The 24,428-nt window shown below is 31.6% G+C and overlaps 2 protein-coding genes across 6 annotated transcripts in view; one reads left to right on the top strand and one right to left on the bottom strand.

Annotated features, from left to right (window-relative positions):
• Positions 1-1,716: 1,716 nt before the first annotated feature.
• LOC124360319 (glutamic acid-rich protein-like) lies at positions 1,717-15,918 on the top strand. The gene is made up of 3 exons (XM_046813830.1): positions 1,717-1,871; positions 7,031-7,134; positions 12,380-15,918. The coding sequence occupies exons 2-3, from the start codon at positions 7,038-7,040 to the stop codon at positions 15,682-15,684; spliced, it is 3,402 nt and encodes a 1,133-aa protein (XP_046669786.1). The 5' UTR covers positions 1,717-1,871; positions 7,031-7,037; the 3' UTR covers positions 15,685-15,918.
• The window catches only part of LOC124360320, a 32,958-nt gene continuing 20,780 nt past the window's right edge, over positions 12,251-24,428 (bottom strand). Inside the window, exons 8-10 of one of the 5 annotated variants that reach the window (XM_046813834.1) lie at positions 22,494-22,744; positions 19,073-19,185; positions 12,252-12,452 (exon numbers count right to left, since the gene is read on the bottom strand). In XM_046813834.1, the coding sequence (XP_046669790.1) occupies positions 19,079-19,185; positions 22,494-22,744 (358 nt within the window). In that variant the 3' untranslated portion in view covers positions 12,252-12,452; positions 19,073-19,078. Of the gene's footprint in view, positions 12,453-19,072; positions 19,186-22,493; positions 22,745-24,428 lie in introns of those variants that run through there. The other 4 variants (XM_046813831.1, XM_046813835.1, XM_046813833.1 and 1 more) reach the window with 4 other exon arrangements.

Genomic DNA, 24,428 nt, shown 5'->3' with positions numbered 1-24,428 from the left:
AATAAAAATACTCAGAATTTTCAATTTCGTTCATTAAAATGAGGTAATTACTATATAATTAAAATAAATTGCAACTATAAAATCAGTATTGTAACGCTAGCTATGCTTAAAAAATCAGAATATCTTCTATTTAATCCCAATAAGGTTAATTCGCTGGAATGTCAAACATCTAATGCTAAAATATTTGTATTTACAATATGTCCTTAAATGCTATAAACAGTAACTAAACGTTTTTTAGGGAGAAGCGAAAAAATGCTGTATGCATACACACAATGGTTAGCCTGTAATGCAGAACCCCTCTCAGTGGTGGGATGGAACCCACGGGTTAACCACTAAAAACCTCCACTACTCTTTCTAATCTAGGATTGTTTTTCACATTTCTCCAGGCTAGGCCTAAAGGACTCTGTATTCACAAGTGATCACTTGGTCCTAGTCCGATTCTCGGTCTAGATCAGTCTTCTTTAATCGGAGGACACCCTGTAAAAATTGTGTAATGTAATCCCCTTTTCCCTTACAATCCATCATCTTTCCGCACATCGCGTTCATCAAAAAAGTAGTGAACAAGTGGCCTCCAGGCGGGGCCTTTTCCAACTCGGGCAGCGGAAGATAGTGTGCTCCGTGCCATCTAGCTTGGACCATCTCCCTTTCCACTTGGAGTAGGACGATTGTGTCAATTCTCTTCTCTGTGTTAATCACGATCACAATCCTCCTGGAAGCTACTGAGAGGCCGTGCTCAGACATCAAAGCGTTACCAACACACAGTACTTGATTTAAATTCTGTTAGGCCTGCTCAACGTTGCGTGCAACGAAGGGAGCTGCGACGTCATCGGCGTATTTAACAGGAACGTTTCCTCAGACATCTCGGATCGCATGAGACTGTCATAAAACATGTTCTAGAGATCCGGGCTGAGTATTAAGCCCTGAGCTGTACTAGAGGTTACATCAATCGTCTGCATTCCGTCGTTTGTGACGTAGACCAACCACTAGAAATCAGATAATTTTCGACGAGCCGCAACAAATACGAGGGAATGTGTTTCGCAACGCATCCAACATATTAATCCACCTCGCTGTTACATGCATTCTTGACATCATACATAAAAAGAATCACCACTCGACAGGAGAAGTGGTTGTGGCTCTCTGCACAAATTTAAAAAATAACTTTGTTGTTTGTGCAGGTTCTAAATCTACAAAAAAATATTGATAGTTGATCTCCGTTCGTAAGCCTCTACAGCAGTGTAATTTCAACGTTTGAAAAATTCATATTAAAAAATAACTTCAAAGGCCCTTTTATTCTTTATCAAATATGTTTGAAAACTTACATTTTGTTCAATTAAATACGTGTAAAATTGTTGTCGCTTTTATTTTATTATGGTTCAACCAATGCATGTATAAGTACTCTGGTCGCTAGGAATTACAATGATGAATATGAACATACTTTTTATCAGATAACTATACCAGATCAAAAATCGGAGGTGGTTTGTCTTCTCTCGTTTCTTCTATTTTGGTAGAATCTTTTAGCCATGATATCGGTTGCTGTATCTCAAATTTATTGCGGTTTGATGTCACTTACTGAGTCAAATACAATGCAGGGTATATAACGTGAAAATTAACAAACCACTCCATATCATAGTTTGAGAATTAAACGCTGTGTTAAGAATTACTAATATTTTATATAAGCAAACTGGCTTGAAGATGAAACAAACACAGAACATCAACGTTAGGTTGGTAGTAACGCTGGCATTTATTTGTGAGTGTAATGGTAGGGACTTGCGAGTGGGCAGTTAAAACTTTTGAATTTGTGCTGATTGTCAAAACAAAAGTTAGAATCTGATGTGTCTAGTTTAATGAAACCGTGTACGAGAAGTTCTTGTGTAAGTATATTGTTACATATACTAAAACAAATCCTAATTAATTTTATTTTGTCGCGGCTATTTTTAATATGAGGAACGTGCTTGTAATTGAGATTTTAGCGTTATGTTAAATTTTAGGTTTGTTTACTTCAAAGTAAGTGAAATAATAATCCATGAAAATTAAATCACATAGATTAAACTTTAAGTAAATTTATTATAGCATATTATCCTCTAAAATTTTATTCATGCAAACCAATATCTTCAAGTACTTCAATAAAGAACAAATTCAGCAACTTGTTTATGCTGTGTTCAGAAAAAGCAACTTTTCTAGCCTAATTTAGTAAATTAAAGTTTTTACTATAACATTTTGACTATTACAGCTTTTACAAGCCTTCTGTTTCTGAGACTGTGCTACTCAGAAGGCTTATCAAAGTGTTATAGAATTAAGTTTGTGAGTGTTAGTTCTAGGCAATACAAAAGAGATAGGTATTCTAATTTATTAACCCTTAAAATATAAGCAAAGAACTAGTTGATTTAATTAGTGGCAATCGCCCGATGGGGGACAGGCTACTTCTGTTTGAGTGCCCCAAACAATTGATATGTTATAATTTCGCAAGGAATAAGCCTATGTACAAAAATTCTTGGCAAGACACTAGTTATTCAATCATCATCGAATGATTCGATATATTAACCAACTTCGTTATTATTATATAATAATCGTACAACAAGAATTATACTTTAACAACATGCATAACACAATACAATAAAAAAAAACTTAATAATAGCATTGAAAATTAGAAAACCAACTGTAAATTGAACCAAATGTAAGATACTTACAATATTTATTTTATAATACAAAAATACTTTACAATATTTAAAGCTTGTCCAGATACCTGTGAGAAACAGCTTTTGTGAAATGGAGAAAAGGATTCTTACCCGAAAAGTGCTTCTTCTCTGCGGTACAAACAATTACAAAGATAGCCTGCTAGATAATCTGCCGGTATTCCACATTTCAACCTCTATGACCGCTTGCCAAGAACGTTCAGTCTCATATTCATTGCCATTTTCGAAATCTCCAAAAAATAGTTATTACTTGTTTATTGTTTACGTCAGACATTATTAAAATTTATCAATAATTTGAACTCATATGTTAAGTTCAATAAATTGTAATATCAAATTAATAATTTACTAAACATTCAATAAAATCAACTGAATAACAAGTGTAGGCCGCTTATTAAAGTCTACCCAAATTCTCCTTTATCCCTTTGGTTGTTTGACGATTTATTGTTGTTTGTGTTATTACCAAAAATGCTGCAGTATAATAAGCATTCAACACTCGTCTCTGATCTATATTCGTGAGTAAAGAATCATCGATATAATTACTTAAATCAAATTACGTTATATGTATTTCTAATTCCGGTATAAAAAGTGGTAATGTTATGGTAAATAAAAACCAATCTAGACTATGCGTGTTTATAAATTATAACTAACAAAACAGCATAACGTTTAATTACTTTTTACTATTTTGTTGGATAAACTTGTCTGACACAAATAAAACATGTACATAACATTTGTACTTGCTGATATTACAGATTAATAACTAGTATTATTGCCAGTAACAGTTAGTTCAGTGTGAACCTATTACAGGGATACTGTTATTTCAGTGTGAACCTATTACCGGGATACTGTTATTTCAGTGTGAACCTATTACCGGGATACTGTTATTTCAGTAACAGCTGGGCTGAATGATTTGATGTTCTTGTAACGATTTTCTGGTTTTAGGTTACTCTGTAACCAGTAACAGCCGAGGTCATTTCTTGCAAGTAATGAGGCTAGGAGAGGAAATATTACACTAAAAAATGTTATTATGCAATATAAGTAGATTATCATAAATATTTTACTAGTAGTACAAAAGTTAAAGATAAGCACTCACGTACAGTAATCTGAGCTTGAATTTGAATAACTATCTTGAGCGATGGATTTCTTATTTTGCCAGACATGCTCAAATCACGTCCTAGATCATACAACATGATCTGATATCTGAGGAGTTCTCCGAAGATTGGGACGTGATCTGAGGTTGGGCAAATACCGATCAGAAATGGCTCTAACTATCAGTGCGGGCTTCGGTGGCGCCTACCTCGCACTTCTGGTAAAATAAGAAAATTATCTCCGAGATAGTACCCAAATGCAAGCTCAGATCACGTGAGCGCTCGTAAAGGTTATCTTAAACTTCAGTACTATTAGTAACATTGTTATGATAACCTAATGTAAACTTAATTATATTGTGTAACAACAAGTAGTAGATAGAGACAGAGTGGCCTCCTTCCTTTTGAAAATAAGAACGGATTGTCATAATAACATGAAATTTTCAGCAGTAAGTCAAATAATGCCTGTTCTTTCTAGTAATGTAGTTTTTTTGGTTCCTGTAAGAAAATCTTTTTCAAAAATTAGTGCTCATGTGAAACTAACCATGTTATTCCATAGGTTCCTGAATTTATCTCTTACAAAATCTATATTAATGTAATAACGTGAAGTTAAATAATATAATTAAATATTTTAAATGAACAATTTTTTTATAGTAATCATCATTCACAGTGGATATTTTCGGGATTATACAGATTTTACAGGACAAGTTCTGATAAACCATATTGATGGTCCATGCCTCAAAAACATACAAACTGATTTTGATAAAACTTTGCATACACATACAATACATAGTCTACTAACTGTATAAAATGAATTATAAAATAAAAAGTAAATTGATAAACAGCAGAACTAAATTAAATTTTGGAATGGCTGAAAATTTCTCAATTATAGTACTACATATAAGTAAAATATAAAATTCCAAGGCTGATCACTAATGCTTGAGAGCGACAAATGTTAAAAACTCCCCTAACCATATTATTTTATATGGCAAGGCAATGGAAATGTTTAAAGAATTAAAATCCTTATTAAGAAATAAAAGAAAATAACGTCTTTTATATCCTGACACAATAATACCACTAAAAAAGAGAAAAACCTATTTCTGTAAATGGCTGATTCATTCTACTGCCGCTGTAGCGATGCAATCAGTTTTCCACGTCATTTTAGTTGTTCTATGCTTGTGTTTTCAGTTTTCTCTGAATGTTTGAAATGTTTAAGACAATTAGTGATCCTGCCGATTGTGAGATTCATTCTGTAATAAGATTTTTAAGTGCAAGGAATGTGAAACCGGCTTAAAATTACCATCAACTTCGAGATATTTATGGGGAAGCCGTGATGATTGAAGAAATGGTGAAAAAAGTATGGTTAGAATGTTTAATGGTGGTCGAAAAAATGTGCATGATAAGAATCGGAGCAGTCAGCCTTCTCTCGTCACCAATGATCTGGTAAGGGCAGTTGATGAAAAAATCCAAGAGAACAGATGTTTTACTGTGACAACGCTCTCTGACGATTTTAAACAAATTTCACGCACTCTTTTGTACAAATTTGTTACAGACCGCTTAGGTTATCGCAAACTGTGTTCCCGATGGGTTCCAAAAATGCCCACTGACATGCACAAAACCAAGAGACTCGGAAGTGCTTTGACTTTTCTCACACGGTACAGTGATGATGGTGAGGATGTTTTAAACAAAATTGTGATAGGTGATGAAAGTTGGGTCCGTCATGTTACACCAGAATCCAAACAGCTGTCAATGAAGTGGCGACACACGCAATCCCCGAAGAAACACAAATTCAAGACGACAATGTATGCACAAAAATCATGTGCACTTTCTTATGGGATCGGAAATATGTTTAGCTGATTGATTTTTTCCCAAGAGGTGAAACCAATAGTACGGCAAGAAAATGTGAAACCTTAAAAAAACTAAGGCAGGCAATTCAAAACAAACAGAGAGGAATGCTCAGCAACGGAATTGTGTTGCTTTATGACAATGCTTGGCCCCATACCCCTGGTGACACTCAAATATAGGTTCGACAATTTTGTTGAGAGCAGTTTGATCACCCGCTCTACAGCTCGGACTTGGCACCATTTGATTACCATTTGTTCCTGCACATGTAGCACGAGCTAGGCGGCCAATGCTTTGAAACCGAGGATGAAATGAAAACTGCCGTGGAGTCATAGCTACATTTGTTGGCAGGAACCTTCTATGAAGAGGGTATAGACAAATTTATCACCTGATAGGACAAGTGTTTGAACATCGGTGGAAACTATGTCCAAAAATAGTTAAAGGTTTGAGCATTCATGTAGAAATAAAATGGTGTTGTTTTTTTTTTTTTTAAACCAAGTACTTACTTTCTGAACACGTCTCGTACCTTCAAATGCAGATTGTAGACTTATTCTCCAGCTCAAAATCTCGCTTGAGTGTTGACAATCCTGAATCCCCTCCTCTTATTCCTACCTCTTCTTAACTTCTTATCCTCCCCCACCCAGAAACCTTATTCTTCCTAGTCCCCTGGATCATAGATTTAATTAAAACATAATTTTTAAAATTAAACATTTCAGTAATTTTTGTGCCATTTTAAGTCATGGTTTGCAACTGTAAAAAAAAATCTCTCTCCAAATGAAAGTAAAAGTTACTATTTCAAAAAATTGTTAACAGCGATTTTAGGTTGTTTATTTAGGTACTATCCAATTTACCTAATAAGCGTTTTTTATATTCTTAAATAATGATTGTTAAGGTTTGATACTCTTACTATCAATTGACGAAATTGATTATTTAGGGACACATAACTAAATAATTTAGTGCCAAAAATGATTGTCATGAAATACATCAAGGTAGGCTTACTCAACAACATATGTTGCGTAAAGGCCTTGATGAGGTTGCAGGCAAAATTTTAAGTTTATAGTCCAATTGTCCAAAAAGGATATGCCAACCTAACTGAGTAAATAGGTTTCAATGGCCCTCAACCAAATTTCATGGTTGGACACGGAACACCATAGACTCAACCTTGACTATTGTGGTTTTTTATATAGATGGATGAATCACTGAAACTATAAATTTGACGGTAATTTTTAAATGGGAAACCTTATATTTGTTTATACAGACATTGAAAAATAATTATACTAAACTTCTAAAAACTGCTGCTATTTGGCTCTTTATGTGTTTTATTGTTTTTATCTATAACACTAATCTAAAATATCTTATTAACAAAATGATTACTCTTTATTTTTGTTAATTAAAAAATAAAACGTTTTTCAGGTCTATCATGCCCAGACGCAGTAAAAAATCTCCAATGGATATATCAATGGATCCTGTGTTGCAAGATTACAATGTTAGTACATCTTTGGAAGATAAAAACACAGGTAAACTTTATTTAAATATCAAAATTTATAATCTGTATATTGCTTTTATGTTTAAGTGTTAATTGTTATTTCCACTTGCAGAGATAATCTTTAAATCAATTGATTATGTTTTGCCTTATCAACAATTTTTTAGTCTTACCATGAGATTGAGAATAAGCGGATCACATTTTTTTTAGATTTCATTGATAATATTCTTTTGAAGTGGGATTTTAGATAAAAATTAGTCAGTTTTAACAATTAGAATCAGTGCAGGGCATTCTAGCTCCTCTCTTACTGTTCTAGCTTGGTTGAACAGAATTTATTAACTTCTCTATATTTCAGTAAATTCAGTAAATTTTCTGATATTAAAATAATTCAATGTAATATTGTGGGTTTTCAGGAAAGCTTTAGGTAATTTTAGGTCTTGTTGTTTTAAATCAAATTATGTGGCTTGAAGTCTATAATTGCAATTATAAAACTAAAGATTGAAAACAGATACAATTTTCTAAATAAAAATTAATATTCCCATGTTCAGTAGGTTATTTATGGAATTAAAGAAGCTATTTTTAGTGTTTGATATTATTTTTAAAACGTTTTTCTTTTTTTTTTCAGAATAATTGTTTTAGTTATAAATTTTACTTTTAAATAATAAATGAGTAAAAGTCCTTTTCCATTTTAATTTATTTCTATACCTTCTGTCTAGTTTTTCAGTGGATTTATACATTTTTGTATTGTGTTTTATCATTATCATGCTAATAGCCTAATGGTAAAATAGAAATTTGTAGGTCTATAATGTAAAACCTATATCCTATTTTTAACAGTCTCTTAAAGCACTCTACATTCTGTGTTTGTCTTACAGATCATAACCTAAACTTTTACTAATAAAAAAGATAGCATCCAAATGCTATGAAATTATCATTGGACCACATGAGTGTACTGTTAATCAAGTTGGTGTATTCTTGGGCAGTATCTATGAAAACATTTCAAATCACTGCTATATTATAAATAATGTTCAATCAAAAGTAACACAATAGATTTCTATGACAAACTCATAAAACAGTTCGCACCTTTACTGATGTGACTCAATAAATCATATTATTTTATTTATCACCATTTTATTACTTAAACCCTAGAATTGGTACAGTGGTGAATTTCTATACTGGCAAGGCATTTTTGTCGTCTTTGTGTGGTACATTTAAAAATTCATAAAAGATATAGTTCTCATACATACCCCATTGTGTTGTATATTTTATTTAGAATAAATGCTCTTTCGTTATATATACTAATAAAATTTGTATAAATGGCAGTACCCTAATTTAATTTTTCAATAAACATTGAATCACAAAAAGTACTTGTTCCATATGTAGTTACAGAGCAACTAAACTGTTACAAAAATGGTATATATATATATATATATATATATATATATATATATATATATATGTATAAAATTTTTTGTAACAGTTTAGTTGCTCTTGTTATATGTAGAATATAAAAGTTTGCTGTAGAAATAACATTTCAAGCTATGCCCTATGAAAAAGTTTGTCGATCACACAATTATTTAGCCAGTTCTAGTGTTAAATTTTTAAATTAGCAGTTTATTTTGCTAAAAGTTGTGGAAAGTAAATATATAAAATTGTTTCTTTATTAATGGTTTTTGAAACATGAATTTAAATTTTTACTATGTTGTAATAATTTATTCATACACATTTGAGTTAGCATATTTTTAGAACATTTTTAACTTACAAGCAATATGTTTAAATAAATGTGTAAAATTGTCATTTGTCTATTAATGTTGCATTGTAATATTTTGTATTTTCACCTTTAAACGAACATTTATTTGAAAATAAATAAATAATATATAATACTTTTATAGATTTGTTGTTTATTACTATGAAAATTCTGGATAATACTATAAAACAAATTATAGTTAGGCCTAACTGCATATTATATTTAAATGTTATATTTATGTTTACATTATTATATTTTTAATGTTTTGGTATTTATAGTATCAATAGTATAAAAAACATATAAACTCAGGTCTGAGACTCATTATATTGTATTTTTAGAACATCAGATCAAGCCCTGGTTTACAAAACGAATTTAAAAAGTTTTGGTTGGTGACATTTTTTAGATTTTTATACTTACCGTATGTTCATACAACATTTATTGGTTTCATGTTAATATCTCAATTATTTTTATAAAACATATATATGAAATCAAATACTACTTTCCTATGCTATTTCAAAATGTCTAAGTAAAACAATCCAGTTGTTGCCAAATTACTTATATTAATATATGCACATTTTTCCATGAATGTCTGATATGGTGAGTATCATGACCTGTATAATATAATATAAACAATCTTACAACTATATTGGAACATATCTTAGGTTAAGCAGTTTAAATACCTATATCCTTTTACGGATTTCAGTAAAAGTGTCTAAACATACAATGTATCGGTGACTTTATCATAGGTGCTGATGAATTTCTTCTGCAGGATCAGAAGTCATTTGTTTTTTGTTTCTGAATCCAAGATAAGAAGGCTGTATTTTATTGTGATTGAAATAGAGAGAATATGAAGTTCTATTTGTTTTATAATCGTTGAAGTCTTCTATTTGTTTTATCATGTATAGGATGGTGTTCATTTGTTTACAGAGAGTGTCTAGGTGTGGAGTCCAATTCATATTCTTATCTATTATATAGCTTAAGAATATAACATGTGGTCTACTAGCATATCAGGAATGATTTGTACTTTGGGTGCTCTTCCTTCCAAAAGCTAATTGGTCTATTTTAGTGGAAATATTTCTGTTGCTATATTGGTGCAACATCATAATAACATAACTAGGTTTTCTGCTGTTTTCCCCTTCATTAATAAAGTGGTGTCATCCACATATATAAGAGGACAAAAACCTTCAAGGTACTGTAACATGTCATTTACATGTAACCGAAAGAGCATTGAACTCAGCCTGGAGCCCTGGAGCACACATATTTGAACCAGAAAAGGTTTTGATTTATTTCTTCTGTGCTTCCTTTTCATGTGTGCTTTAGCTCTACAATTTGTTATCATTCCAAGTAACTTTCAAATCAATTTTTGTATGTATTTTTCACCCCAATATGTTCTAATTTGTTTATTATAAGAATGTGACCTGAGCAGTCAAACACTTTTTTTGTTTACTTAGTAAAAGAAGCTGTGAAAACGCCTCATTACACTTAGTCCTAAAAGAACTTTTGCACTTGCTTCCATAGTGAAACCACATACAATGGGTAAGGTTGGTAGTAGGGGCCACCTGGTGTAGAGATGCCATGAGAAGGGTTAGCAGGCTCTATATCTCAGCCATGTGGAAGAAGCAGAGGTTGATCTGTTGCAACCCCTTGCAGTCAAAGTGGGTAGGGTACAATACTCCTTCAGCAACAGTTCTGAACACTAAGGGAGCTTCACTTATCCCAACAGTCGTCCTACACAGTAAACTAGACCTTTCGATCAGCCCTTTTACCCCAATTTTTTTAACATTTGCAATTAGTGATTTGACTTTTGGGGAAGTCGAATGCTTAAGTGGATAAGCAGAAGTTTTTACAGTTGATAAAAATCCTGTCTCCATATTGTTCACTATAGTTTCAGTTAGCTTAATCATAACTTTAGTTGTTGTCATCCAGTTATAAGTAGTTTGTTAGTGATACAGTGCTCAAGAAGACTTTTCAGAACAATTTTCTTCAAAGTCCTTTTAGAATGTTGATGTTAAGTAAATAGAGCTGCAATTGCTGACATAGATTTTACTACCATATTTGAATTTCAGATGTATCTGAAAATTTCTAATGTGGACAAACAATATTTCCTTTTTTGAAATATTTGTTAAAAATGGTAACAAGGGGTAATCTGCACAATACTTCAAAATTCTTGATGGTATGTTATTAATGCCCACTGAGCTTTTATCAGTTCAGAAATTATAGCCCTGGCTTTTGGTGAGTTTCTATCTCTAATGGTATTGATTTTTTCAACTTGTTCATTGTACTACTTTTCTTTTCAAGGTTAGAAGTTTTCTTATACTCTGTTTCATTTACAAAAAGGAGTTCATATTTTTGGGTATGATACTATATCTGTATTTATTTGAAGTTATAATTCTGAATGGGTTTTCTTCGTGTTTCATGCAGTGTTTCTCCTAGCAAGCTTTATTTCGCCACAGTAGTGCTGTCTTGGGAATTGTTTGTTCTCTTTATTTTTCCAAATTGGATACACGTATTTTCCAAATATCACAGAAAGGAAAGTACACACAATGTTATGTCCACACATTGAAAGACATAGAGATAAAACCTAAGGACCTTAAAATAGGTGATAACAATGAATCTTAATTTCATTTCTCGCTATCACTAGGGGTGAAATTTACCAGATCACTGCAGCTTCATGACATTTCCTGTTAATACAGCTGGTGACTATAAACCTATACCTTTCGACTCAGCGTTAGGGTTAAAAACAGTATTACAGTTGTTGGTTTGGCTTGAAATAGAATAGAGAATCGAAAATTTTTGACCGGGAAAACAGGGAATTTGAAAAGAGGTTTTGAGTGATCACCCTGAAAAAGATATCGTATAACTTCGCCTTCACTTTGTCTTCAACTTTCTGCATTAAATCTTTAGTAGTGAATGAAGACTGCCCTCTTCACTTCTCATCATTCATATTTGTGCTACCATTGGCTCTAACTCATTTCCAGACAATTATGTTGCTTATAATGTTTTCTTCATAAACTTCACTAATCTACTGATGTCAGGTGTTTTCATGCCTTTAGTACTAAGGAAATGAATCACAGCACATATTTCACAGCTGGTTAGATTATTCTGGTCTGTGGAGATATTTTAAACAAACGAATGTGCAGTTGACTGCGATGTGCAGTTCTGTTATCATTCTTTACGTATTTCACAATTTTGTACAATTCATTGTATAATGTGCTTATCAGTAACAATTATGTAGTTTTGTAAATTAATTAAGATTTAGATTTTTGCAATGTCACAGGAAGAATAAATGTACTCCTAATTTAAATTTAATATAAATTAATGTTTTTTTAAATTTTAAATGTTAAAGAAAAGAGTCAAGATAATTTTTGCCATACATATGATAGGAACATGGAGTTTTAAATATTCCATATTTTTTTATATTAAAAATAATTTAATCTATGTTTTTAACAAAATTTGATATTTTAGTTGAATAACAACTAAATTAAATGTTGTATTTTAAATAATCCTGTCTTGATACAGATGTTTTCTGTTTCAGATGCCATGCCTCCATCTGATTCATCTCTCTTTGAACGAATTGCTGATTTTGAGTGTGATTTACCTGATGTTACCTTAAACAACACAGACAGTATTAATGTATCGTCAGGCCCATATCCACCTGATTCCACTATTGTAGACTTAGGAAAACAAACTAGATCTGTATTTAAAAAACCATTTAATACCAGGACAAGACCAAAGCGAGCTAAGCCGAGGCCTAGTCTTTTTGAGTCAGACATTAAAGATTCTGAAACAGACAGTCCTGAAATCAAAGTACGACGTCCATTTCAAAGAAAAACTAAACCCCTTGCAGTTGTAAATTGTTTTGAAATTGATTCCTCAAATGAGAGTTTTAATAGTCCAATGCCTGCTCCTTCAAAATTTATAACCAGGAGGAAGACAAGAAATACGAAATGTGTTAAGAATGTTTCATTTGACAAGGACCTCATTTCTTCAGAAAGTGACACTTCATTTATAAAGCCTGTGTTATCAAAACGTAAAATGAAATCTAAAGAAGTAAATACTGCAATTTTTGATGATGTGTTTCATGACACACTAAATGGGACTCAAAGTGATACATCATTTTCTCAGCAAGTACCTTTTAAAAGCTTAAAAAAGAGGGAGACAAATGTTGATCCGAATTTGTTTGATAGTGCCTTAAATTCCTCAGATTCACTTCAGCAGTCACTCAATACAACACCAACAGAAATATGTGGTGATAAACATTCTATTTTAGTAGAAAATGATCACTGTCAAGATATTAAAGAAAACCCTGAATCATTAGTATCAAAGAGAAATTCTTCAGAAGAAATTAACGATAAAGAATTTACTTTACAGATCAATGAAGAAATTTCAAGCTGTTCCAACACATCAAATTGTATGAAAAATAATCATATTAATATCAAACCCGTAGAAATTGAGGGTACTTATTTAGTAAATAATTCAATGAAAAATGACACGAGTGTAAGAGCAAAGGAAAAAGAATATTCTACTTCTGAAAATAATGAAAACTTAAAAGAAAACTGTGAATCACTATTAGTGAAAGGAAATACATCAGAAGATATTAATGATAAAGATATTACATTACAAGCCATTACTAAAATCTCAAGCTGTTCCAACACATTAAATTGTACTGAAAATAATCATACTAATACCAAAACCCCAGAAATTGGAGATAGTTATTTAGTATGTAATTCAATGAGAGATGACACCAGTGCTACACCAGAAGAAAAAGTATATTCTACTTTTCAAAAGGATGAAAATTTGAATGAATCAAAAGAAAAAGAGCGCAACTCAAAACTGTTTGAAGAAATGTCTAAAACTGAGCAATTTGGCATGGTCAGACATAATGATGTTAACATAAGCGTTTCATCAAAAGTAGAAGAAAAAGAAATGTCTTGTAGCAAAAAGTTAGCTCATAACAACAAAGTTCCTGATATATCTCCTACATATAATGGGAAATCATCTGACCTTGTACAAGTAAGTGAGACAAGTAATAATTTATCACTGCAAAATCAAAATATGGAAAGTTTGAATAAAAATATTTCAACAGAAAAGGTGTCTTGTGAAAATGTAGGTAGAATTGAACAAAATTATGACTCTGGTACTGGAGATAACGAACAAGTAAATAGTGATTTGAACTATACAGCAGAAGATAAAACAATATCTATGTCTAAAAATGTATCTGAGGGTGATATGTCTATTTATGAAGATGAAAAGGGACCTGAAACAATAACTAAAATACCTGAAGATGAAATTGGCAGATGCCATTTAGAATGCAATGAAAATGCTGATATAATGGGTAGTCACATTTTCGAGACAAATAAAAATTCATTAATGAACACCAGTGAAATACGGTCTGAAATAGGTCTAAATGTAATATCTCAGGACAGGATTAGTATTCTAGCCTCTAGACGGAAAAGTTCATTAAAGAGAACTACTTTAGATATTTCGAGCAATAGAAATGGGTATGGAAATGAAAAACGAGTTAGCTTTGATTTGAGAAATGAAATACAATCAGAGTTAACCCCCAATAGTAGTTTAAATGAAGAAAATACATCTCAGATAAATTCTGGATTTTCATTTGATTCATTGGTAATGAAAAGTTCCTTTGATGATGTCAGTTCAGAATCAGAATTTATTGATATACATCCAAGTAAAAGTAAAAGTTCATCTTATAGCTTAAATGTAGATTTCAGTACTGCACATTCCAACAAAATTCAAAAGGCATCTGAAAACAAAACCGTAAGCATTACTTCAAAACACGATAATACTTCTTCTGATGATGACAAACATGAATGTCAAGAAGTACAAATAGTTACAGATGTGGAAAAAGTAAAAGAGAATACCCTAAACATTAAAGATGATACAGAAGAGGATGAAGTTGAGAATGAGGAAGAAGACGATGAAGAAGAACCAGAGGTGGATGAAGAAGATGATGAGGAAGAAGTGGAGGAAGAAGAGGAGGTGGAGGAAGAGGAGGAGGAGGAGGAGGAGGAGGAAGAAGAAGAAGAAGTTGATGAGGAAGTAGAAAATGAAATGGAGTCAACAATTGAAAGAAGTGAACACCCTGATACAATGAGAGCCATAGTTGGGTCCAATGCCAGTTCGAAAGAAAAGAATGAAACTATATTACAGCATGATTCAATTGAAAGCCAAGAATATCTACCAGTGCAAAATGAAAATTCACAGTCTGATTGTAATAGAAAAGTTGAACTCCAAAATGTGTCAAAAAATAAGCAAAAGAAAACAACTGAACATAATGTATTCAGAGTGCCACACCCTGTACCTTTACCCAAAAGGAAATTGCAAAAAATTCTTGATAAAATTCCTATTTCGGAGCTAAAAAAGAAAAGAAAAAAGGTTATACCAGACTTAACTAGAGAACAGATGCAACAAAATGAAATTGATGAAGCATTGACTAAACGAAAAAAACAGGGGTCATTATTAACTAAAAGACCCTCAAACAAACTTAAAATGCCAAAAAAATGGGTTGCTCCTGGAATTTATGATTTGATAATTGAGAAACTTAAGTGTAGGTATGGTATTCGCTCACATGTCCAAGCTGAAAAAGTGGTTCTTAATCTGGTTGAATATGTTGGCAGGGTAGTAAAAAGTAATGATGAATATTTTTCAATTGTTGATGAAATGAAGAAAGAACTAGCAAGTTTAGGTATTGTAAACACTCACTGGGAGTTTTACAGACTTGCTTCAAGATACTTTACTGGTGATTTTTTTGATAAAGTATATATGAGTGGTATCAAGAATCCTTACGAGCCTGACAATATTTTTGGTACTATTTTGTGAATATATATGGCTAAAGCTGTGGTTTCATTGAGTGTATATAGTTATTTTTATTGTAAATGTGTATGAAACTGAATTTAATTATAGCTTCCTTATGCTGTAAGTCAGAACATGTTTTATATAGATTGTCATAACATTTTTCACTATTTGTGGAATTATGTAATTTAAGTTGCTGAATAAAAATGTATTATGTTAAAGTTCTATTTTTAGCAAATTTATAAACAATTTTAAATTGTTTGTTGTTGTGTGATTTAAACCTTTGAATAGCGATAGTTTCATGACAAAGACTTGCTTGCTTCAGAACGAAAGTGGATATCAGTAATGTCTTGGTGCCAGAATGCTGTTCCCAGCCCTGGTTTTTAGAGAAGATTCTCCAGTTATATTAAACAATCAGTGAATAAATATGTATTTGCACACATTTCATAATACTGTGACATCTAAAGAAATGTGTTTCGTCGTATAAATGATATTCAAGTTAAATTAGAAAAACAATAAATCACAATGTGACTGTTTGTTGGATTCCTAGTCATAAGGGGATGATCCCTAGGAATGAAAGAGCTGATACCCTGGCCGACTTGAGCTCAGCGCCCAATATGATGGGACCTCAACTGTTCTGTGGCATTTTAGGTGTGAATTGTTGGGGGTTGTCTCGAAATGGGTTTGTGCTAAAAAGGAGAGAAGGTGGAGGCTGTATCCGGGTCTGAGAATGAGCCTCAGAGACTGGTTCTACATTCGCCTTCCCTTAAGGTGGCGTCTGATCTTCTCTCATTAAGTAGATTGGTGTCTTCTCGGATTATGGGACATGGTCAACTGAGGCAGCATTTTCACAGAGTCTGTATCCTTTGGGAGGAATGTGTGGAGAAAACTGTTGAACACCTGCTCTTTGATTATCCTGCAATAGCAAGGGAGCGGTATGCCATCTTTGGTAGTTTGGTGGTGAATTTCCTCAGGAGAACCTAATTGGATGTTTTCAGCGGTTTGTTGAACTGCTGAAACTAGACTGGTCAACCTCATGGTATGCTTCCAGGATGCACAAAAGGCCCTTGTGGCTTAAGTGCATGGCAATAGGCCGCACCATAGAAGAAGAAGAAGAAGGACTCATATAAAAAATGTCCTTGCAAAAACTGAGTCAATATAGTACAAAACCAACAATATGTAGTTCCTTGTCCATGTGACTAAATTCTTTTGGAAAAAATAATAGCCAGAGTATGCAGAATTTTTCATTTGATAAAAAATTTGGGCTGGCTATGCATTTTCAGATTTTATGTGTGATTCTAAGCTAAAAGTTAGGAATAACTTTTTTCCAGTCTCCACCTTGTTTAGCCGCTAGCCGCCATTTTGTATTTTTATTAACAAATTATTATCTCTAAAACTGGTAAAGCTAAAGAAACTAAATTTGGTATATAGGTTTAAATAGGCAAGAGGAAAACAAAAAAATATATTTTGTTATACTTTTTTAATATAAACAAAATGGCGTTTATTGAAAATTCTAAAGTTATATAACAAAAAATACCAATATAGTGTTATAAAAAAATGTACTAGACACAGACTATTTGGAGAATTTTATTGCAATTTCAACGGTACTAGTTTCAACGAAATCTGTCAAGGCATAAGTGAGCACAACTACTTTAAAGGTACACTTGCACAAGCCAAAAGCAGCAAAAATTTGGTCTTCTGATAGGCATCAGCTGTATTACATCAGTCATAAAAACTTTACAAGGTACAACTGTTTGAACAAGGTTACTACAATTCCAACGGTACTTATTTCAACAAAATCTGTCAATACATAAGAGCTTGACCACTTTAAAAATACTCTTGTAGAAGTCAGGAGCAACAAACAACTAATAACTAAGTATGACATGTTTGGCGCTCCCCGGCGTGTGTAAGCGTATCTTTAAAGTGGTCATGCTCGCTTATGCGTTGATGGAGTTCGGTGAAAAAGTACCCTTTGAATTGTTATAAAAATTTCAAAATAGTTTGTATCTTGTAAAATTGTTATAACCAATTTATTTGTTAAAACAACAACTTGTTCACTGGTGTAACACTCACGGCACTTATTTCAATTGTTATCTAGACAGTAAGATTTTCATGCTGTAGTAATGTATAAATCCAACCATAACAAGATTTAGTTGATTAACTTTCTGTTTTAAATGGGTTTATATCAATAACGACTGGATTATGAAAAAAATTAAATTCTCATTTACTTTAGTTACCCCAACTCTGGATAACTTATACCCTGTAACTTCTAATTCAATTTATTTGATTTCTATGAAAATAAGAGGTAAGAAGACTGAGATACAATATCTTGCTCAAGATACTTTTAGAGAACTTAAGTTTTTACAAGTTTATCAGAAATGTAAAACTGAAATTTAGCAGTCCAAGAAACCTAAGTTATGAACAACATATTAAAACAAAAACATTAAATATTTAAAACAGGAATAATTTATATCAAATAAATAAAAAGTTTAGTCATAGAGAAGCAGTTTTTCAACTGTATGAAAGAAGTGACAACATTATCTGACCACCGGAACTTTGATAAAGACTGCTGCTTTTCAATTCACTCAGTTGCGCGATAAGCATGTATTAAATTTGTTTCTAAAACCTAACAATACTTGGAAGTTTCCATTATCCCAGAAAGTTTCTAAAAATAATTCAGTGAATTTTACCGTGTTTTGTACCTGATTTTAAATAGTTCTTAACAAATTCAAAAGATTTTTCAAAAATAAATGAGTAAGTAGTTTTAATATGTTACTATTTTGGATTTTTAAGTAACTTACATCAAACTGCTCAGGTAGTTGTGAACTAATGTTATAAAGGTATTATAAAAATTTGAAGCTGATACTTTCTGAGACAATGGATCATATATATTTAAAAGTAGGTATAAGAATATTCTTTTTTAAGAGTCTACTATTAATATTTTAACAATTTTAAAGAATAAATTTAAAATTTGTTTTGTAATAGAGTGAATTCTAAAAATTTCTAGCTAAATAAGAAAATATACAAATTATTAAAAATATTTGCTAGCCACTTTTTTTTATATATTCATTCAATATGTTTGAGCATTGATCTGAGGATAACGTTATAAACAATATTATTCGTGTTTATATAAATTACATGTTTCTTATATCCTGGCTTAAACCATGTAGCTAGAGCATATTGCCTTTCTACTGTTACACTGTTGCTTTGAGTGAAATATATTATTATATTATTTATGATTAATAGGTATTGCTTATCCTGAATTCCATCAGGAATGGAAAACATCCAATTGATAGGTGGGATTTAATACAAATGTATTATACAACTATTATTAAAGTGCAGATTAAATATTTAAAGTGTGTATATTTTGAAGCTACATATTTTGTAATACAATAAAACGAAACCTGTTACTAACAAAAGTTTACTGTGTATCAGAGATCCGGGATTTGTCTAGTCCTCTAGAAGAACGAGTTTCTGTTATGGATTGGTAAGTTGGAGTTTTATCAGGGCTGTTGTGAGAATATGCTTCTGTAAAAAAATAAAGTTCAAAATAAGATTTCTTAAAAAACACTCGGAGGTACTCTGATTGCACTGGAAGAACAAAACTATAGAAACCTTAGTTTTTTTTTTTTTTTTTTTTAATTTTGATAAAGGGCACTCCATTAGGATTAAACCCTCTAAAAATGCACTGCGTTTTATAGTTCATATCTAACAGTTTAATGAATGGGGAAATAACACTGGTAAAGGTGATAAAACTTGAATGTTCCTTAAAAATGTTCAATGAGTACAAACTGGCTACTGATAATGATGTAGACTTTTCTATTTTGCTTGACAAGGTACAAATTTATATATCAGAATGCATATATTAAGTGGAAACTCTTATTTTAGCTTTCTATAAATTTGTTATAATTTGGCAATATAAGCTTGCATGAGAATATATCCAAAATTTCCTGTTATTGTGGTGTACCACACTGTTGAGATATTCCTGTTCTTTTAGGTATGTTGGGAAAACCGAGCTGTATAGACCTGTGAGCCGACAATCACGAATCAGTTTAAAAACTAAATCAGAATTTTGTACTTTTTTTGTACCACAAAAATAAAATTTTGTACCAATCACTGAAAAAAGTTATTAACCATTTAAAAGTCAACTCATAGATCTACGTTTTGAAAAATAAACTTTGTTATAAGTTAAAATAAACTACACCATATGTTTGTACCAATTTTGTACCACCAATTTTTATTTTTGAGTCAAATAACGGCTCAGGAAAATATTTAAGTTTTGCATGAGAACTAGACGTGCCATTGCCCATGCACTGCTGGGTTGCAGTTGATTAATTGCAGGCGCGTGATGGACTTACCATACTGTCACTTGCTAGCTGTGGTGTCACTTGCAGTTTAAGGTGATTTATTTTATTTTGTTTGTACATGAACAATACTCTACCATGCTGGGTTGTGTAATATAAAGTACTATACATTTCCAGAAAATTGTGAAGTACAACAGTGATTAGCTGTCTATAAGAAGTTAGACCATTTTTATTTGAAAGTTCCCATGATTTCTTTTTGGACACTTAACAGAAGACTGCTTTGTAATTTACACTCTATTCTTAATTACGCACAAAATATTATAGAATCCTTAAAAAAGATTTAATCCATACAAGAAGAGCATTTTTACTAAACTAATATTCAATAGAAATGTGATGTACACTACAATCAACAGCAAGTAAAACTTCCATGTAATAAAAAAATCAAAAACATATATTTTAGAAAGTTATCTGTTGAAGACATTTTAATCATCAAGATCATAATACGTTATAGCATACATAATTGTATATAAATAAAAAATATTACAACCTAACTAACCACTATAAACTGTTACATTAAATAAAATAAATATGTAAAATGTAAACTTGTGTAAACGTAAAGCAATCAAATTCAGTTTCATTTAAAAAAGTTAAGGTATTTGAGTTATCTAGTATAAAGAATTAAAAGGTATTTTTTGGTGCGTAAGACAGTGTTTTGGCCTTAAGGTCTCACAAGCCCTCACGTCTCAATGTATGTGCTACGTAAAGGCCAATATCAGAAAGTGAATCAGACCCAATAAAAGCTGTGCATTCTCTCAAGTGAAACTCTTTTTCTTCAACATTAATCGTTTTTTATTTTAATTTAGCACGAATTGTAATAATTTATTTTGTTTGTCTATATTCTCTATTAACAGATAGTCCATTACTGATTTGTGGAGAACCTTGCATTTTAATAATTTCAGTAACTATATATATGAACATACAAATATATTAACAGTGTGTCTAAAATTTAATTTACTAATACTTTATAAAACAACTAACAATAGCATTCATAAAAATAAACTGGAACTCCCAAAGGTTGAGTGGTTCTAGAGGTTAGTAGCTGCCAGAAATTAGTTTAAGTACACGTATAGTGTTTCAGAGAATTATTTATATTGTAGATGTAAGCCAGTGCTCATAAATTTTCTTATGATTTTTACTATTCTTATGAACTGAAATGGAGTCCTACTTTGAATCTTCTTAACAGTTTAACCATAGGGTGTTGTTTATACAGGGAAATTCAGACCACCAAATTGTAAATGCCAAGTTCAAGCGCAGATATAAAAAAATTGTATGAAAGGCTTTTAGTTTGATGTGGAAGATTAACATTAGAATTATTTTGGTTATGGACATTTTAAAATTTTCAAAATTTAAATTTTACAGTGGTATAAAGAATTTGGTATGGTATTACTCTTATGTAAAGCTCTTATCATGAAGTATCAGAATTTGACATACATAGTACTCTTTTTATACGAAGATCTGCGAGCTGACTATTAAATGCTTTTCTTGTCTGGATTGCATCTTGTTTCAGTTTCTGTGGGATTTTGTACTGTAATTCATAAGGGAGTATTTAAGAAAATACAAAGCAGTCTTCCGTAAAATTTGCAAAGTAAATCGTAGCCATTTTCCAATTATAATCGTCCAATTAAAAATCTCCTTATATTACACAACTCGGCATGGCAAAGTATTATTCACGTGCAACAAAAATTAAAATAATCTCACCTTAAACTGCAAAAGAAATCATCAGTAACAATAAACATAAACATTAGCCACGGCTAGTTTAGTGGTAAGTCCATCACGCGCCTGCAACTAATCAGCTGCAACCAGCAGTGCATGGGTAATGGCACGTCTAGTTCTCTTCCATCATGTTAAGCAAAACTCAAATATTTTCCTGAACCGTTATTTGACTGGTACAAAAATAAAAATTGGTACAAACATATGGTGTAGTTTATTTTAATTTACAACAATGTTTATTTTTCAAAACGTAGACCTGCGAGCCGACTTTTAAATGGTTAATAACTTTTTTTAGTGATTGGTACAAAATTTTATTTTTGTGGTACAAAAAAAGTACAAAATTCTTATATAGTTTTTAAAATTACTTTGTGATGGTCGGCTCACAGGTCTATACAGCCGGAAAACCGTCCTTAGATAACTGTGCCAACTATGGTTTCATTTTTTTGCTCTGAGAATGTAAAGATGTTGATAAAAAGACCTTATAATAAGGTTATTATTATTATCCTAATAAGGTTTTAATAAGTCACATGTTGTTAAAATATAATTTGTTGTGTTATTAAATAATGCACCAGGCTTTAATTAAAATTGTTTTATACATTTTAATTTTTTACACCCTAAAAACCTAATTTTTTGGAACTTGAAAATATGTTGATGATACATTGAAGATAACACATAGTAAATGCTGGCAATGACCATGCATTAGACTTTTGCTTTTGAAAATACATGCACATGCTAAAGGGAAATAATGACAATAATTCTTACTTGAGCTTAACGAAGTTTGTAACTTCAACTGAAGGATTAGCGTTCTTCGCAGTTGCTCTGTCATGTTCCGGGAAGTTAACTCTAATACATCCTCCCAAATTGAATACAGAATGTCTTCCAACATTGTCTGCATCACATTATGTGGGACAGGTACATTTTCCTGAAGTGATATCCGTTTAAATTGGATGTACCGTTCAGAAGCTACACTGCTCCCTGCAGAAGGACTGTTGCATTTTTCATTTAGCACGTCCCTAAAATTAAAATAATTGATGTTACTACGACGCCATCACAACACTTTATGTTTCGTGAATAAAGAATACATTTTCAGAATTTTATTTATTTATCATGTAAACAAGATTGTAATGAATCTTGCAAGAAAACTTCAATGCTACATGCAATTTGTTGGCTTGTTATGAAACACTGATTGTTATAAAACTTTGGTTTAACATAATTTATTATGAGTTTTGGTTTATCATCCTGTTGACTGAAGATGCTCTCCTCAACAAGGCCAAAATATCAAGTTATCGAGACCACAATTGCAAGAATGTAATTGTGTAAGTAGTGTTTCAACGTGCTCTGAACTGAAAAAACATATATGTTGGTTATGTATGACACCAGTCACATAAGCCTATGAACTAAGAATCACATGTTCTATTTATTAACTTTTAAAAGCTTAATGTTTAGCTATAGGGATTGATACTTGAAGAATCCATGTGTGTTTCTTAGGTATCTCATGGAATGATTCTCAAAACTTTCAGTTTTTTGAAACAGTGGGACATATCCACGATTTTGTTATTTCAAATCATCCAACGTTAATAATTACATTTCATATTTCATGACTTATTCTGAATGTCTTTTTCAAAAAATTAGCATGGTATAAGTTCTTTGCACAGACCAGTGGCTCATGAGGACGGGCAGTATAAGGCTGAAAAGAGGATCGGCCTCTCCCTTTCGTAGAAAATGTGTTTTATTATTACTTATTTACATTAATTTAAATATGAAGATTAAGTCACCTTATGTTAAGTTATTGTCATAAATCACTTATCTGTGAAGCAGTACTTATTTCATCTTAAAGTATAAGGCAATACACACTCACCCAGTGCAGCAATAAGCATAACAAAAGATAAAGGAACTAGTCAAACTGATACTCAGAAATATTTCATTTACAACTTTAAACAGTTCATTTTACTACTAAAGGACTAGGCACTTACTAAAATGGACAGATAATGTTGAAACTGATGAAATTAAACCACTGGTTTATGGAATGCAGATCGTTATCCGCAACATGTTCTAGGATCTTCAAGGCTAGTATGATAAATGATAAATCTGATAAATCAACACTTATGATGATATGATACAACACTCCTCTTAAAACATGACTAATTATAAGATATTTTATAATTTTGATTAGCACTAAACTGATTGGTATTCAGCTATTGAGTCTTTAAAACGAACATTTTTTACATATAAGGCCACATAGTACATATTTAAATAGAAAATTTTAACTGAATTCTAATTAAAAGAGTAGTTTCAAGATATGAAAACAATTATTGGATTTAATTGTTTTCACATGACCAGAGAGAGAGAGATAGAGAGAGACTTATGGTAAGTCTAAAGTTGGCTGGGCCTCCATGGTCTTGATTATAATTTCATATAAAATCACAATTTGATATGTGTTATTTATATAAACTATTAAACATGGTTTTTCCAAAGGTGTATACAAGATGTTCATAAAAGGATATAACAAACTTCTGTGGGTGATAGTATTCATCATTTCAAACCAAAAATATCCCATAAACACCGGTTGAGGAATATCTCATTTAGTCACTAACCGCCACTTTGTATTTTTTATTAAAAAATTATATTCTCTAAAATTAGTCAAGCTAAAGTAACCAAATTTAGCACATAGATTTGAATAGATAAGAGGAAAATAAA

The sequence above is a fragment of the Homalodisca vitripennis genome, chromosome 4 (genome assembly GCF_021130785.1).
Source record: "Homalodisca vitripennis isolate AUS2020 chromosome 4, UT_GWSS_2.1, whole genome shotgun sequence".
In the NCBI taxonomy this organism is placed as follows: Eukaryota; Metazoa; Arthropoda; class Insecta; order Hemiptera; family Cicadellidae; genus Homalodisca; species Homalodisca vitripennis.
The sequence above is the reverse complement of the archived record's forward strand: the minus strand, read 5'-3'. Positions and strand labels throughout refer to the sequence as shown.

Coding starts and splice junctions, on each gene's coding strand:
- LOC124360319 (XM_046813830.1), top strand. CDS start 7,038: ATGCCCAGACGCAGTAAAAAATCTCCAATGGATATATCAATGGATCCT. Junction 7,135..12,379: donor TTTGGAAGATAAAAACACAG/GTAAACTTTATT, acceptor TTTCTGTTTCAG/ATGCCATGCCTCCATCTGAT.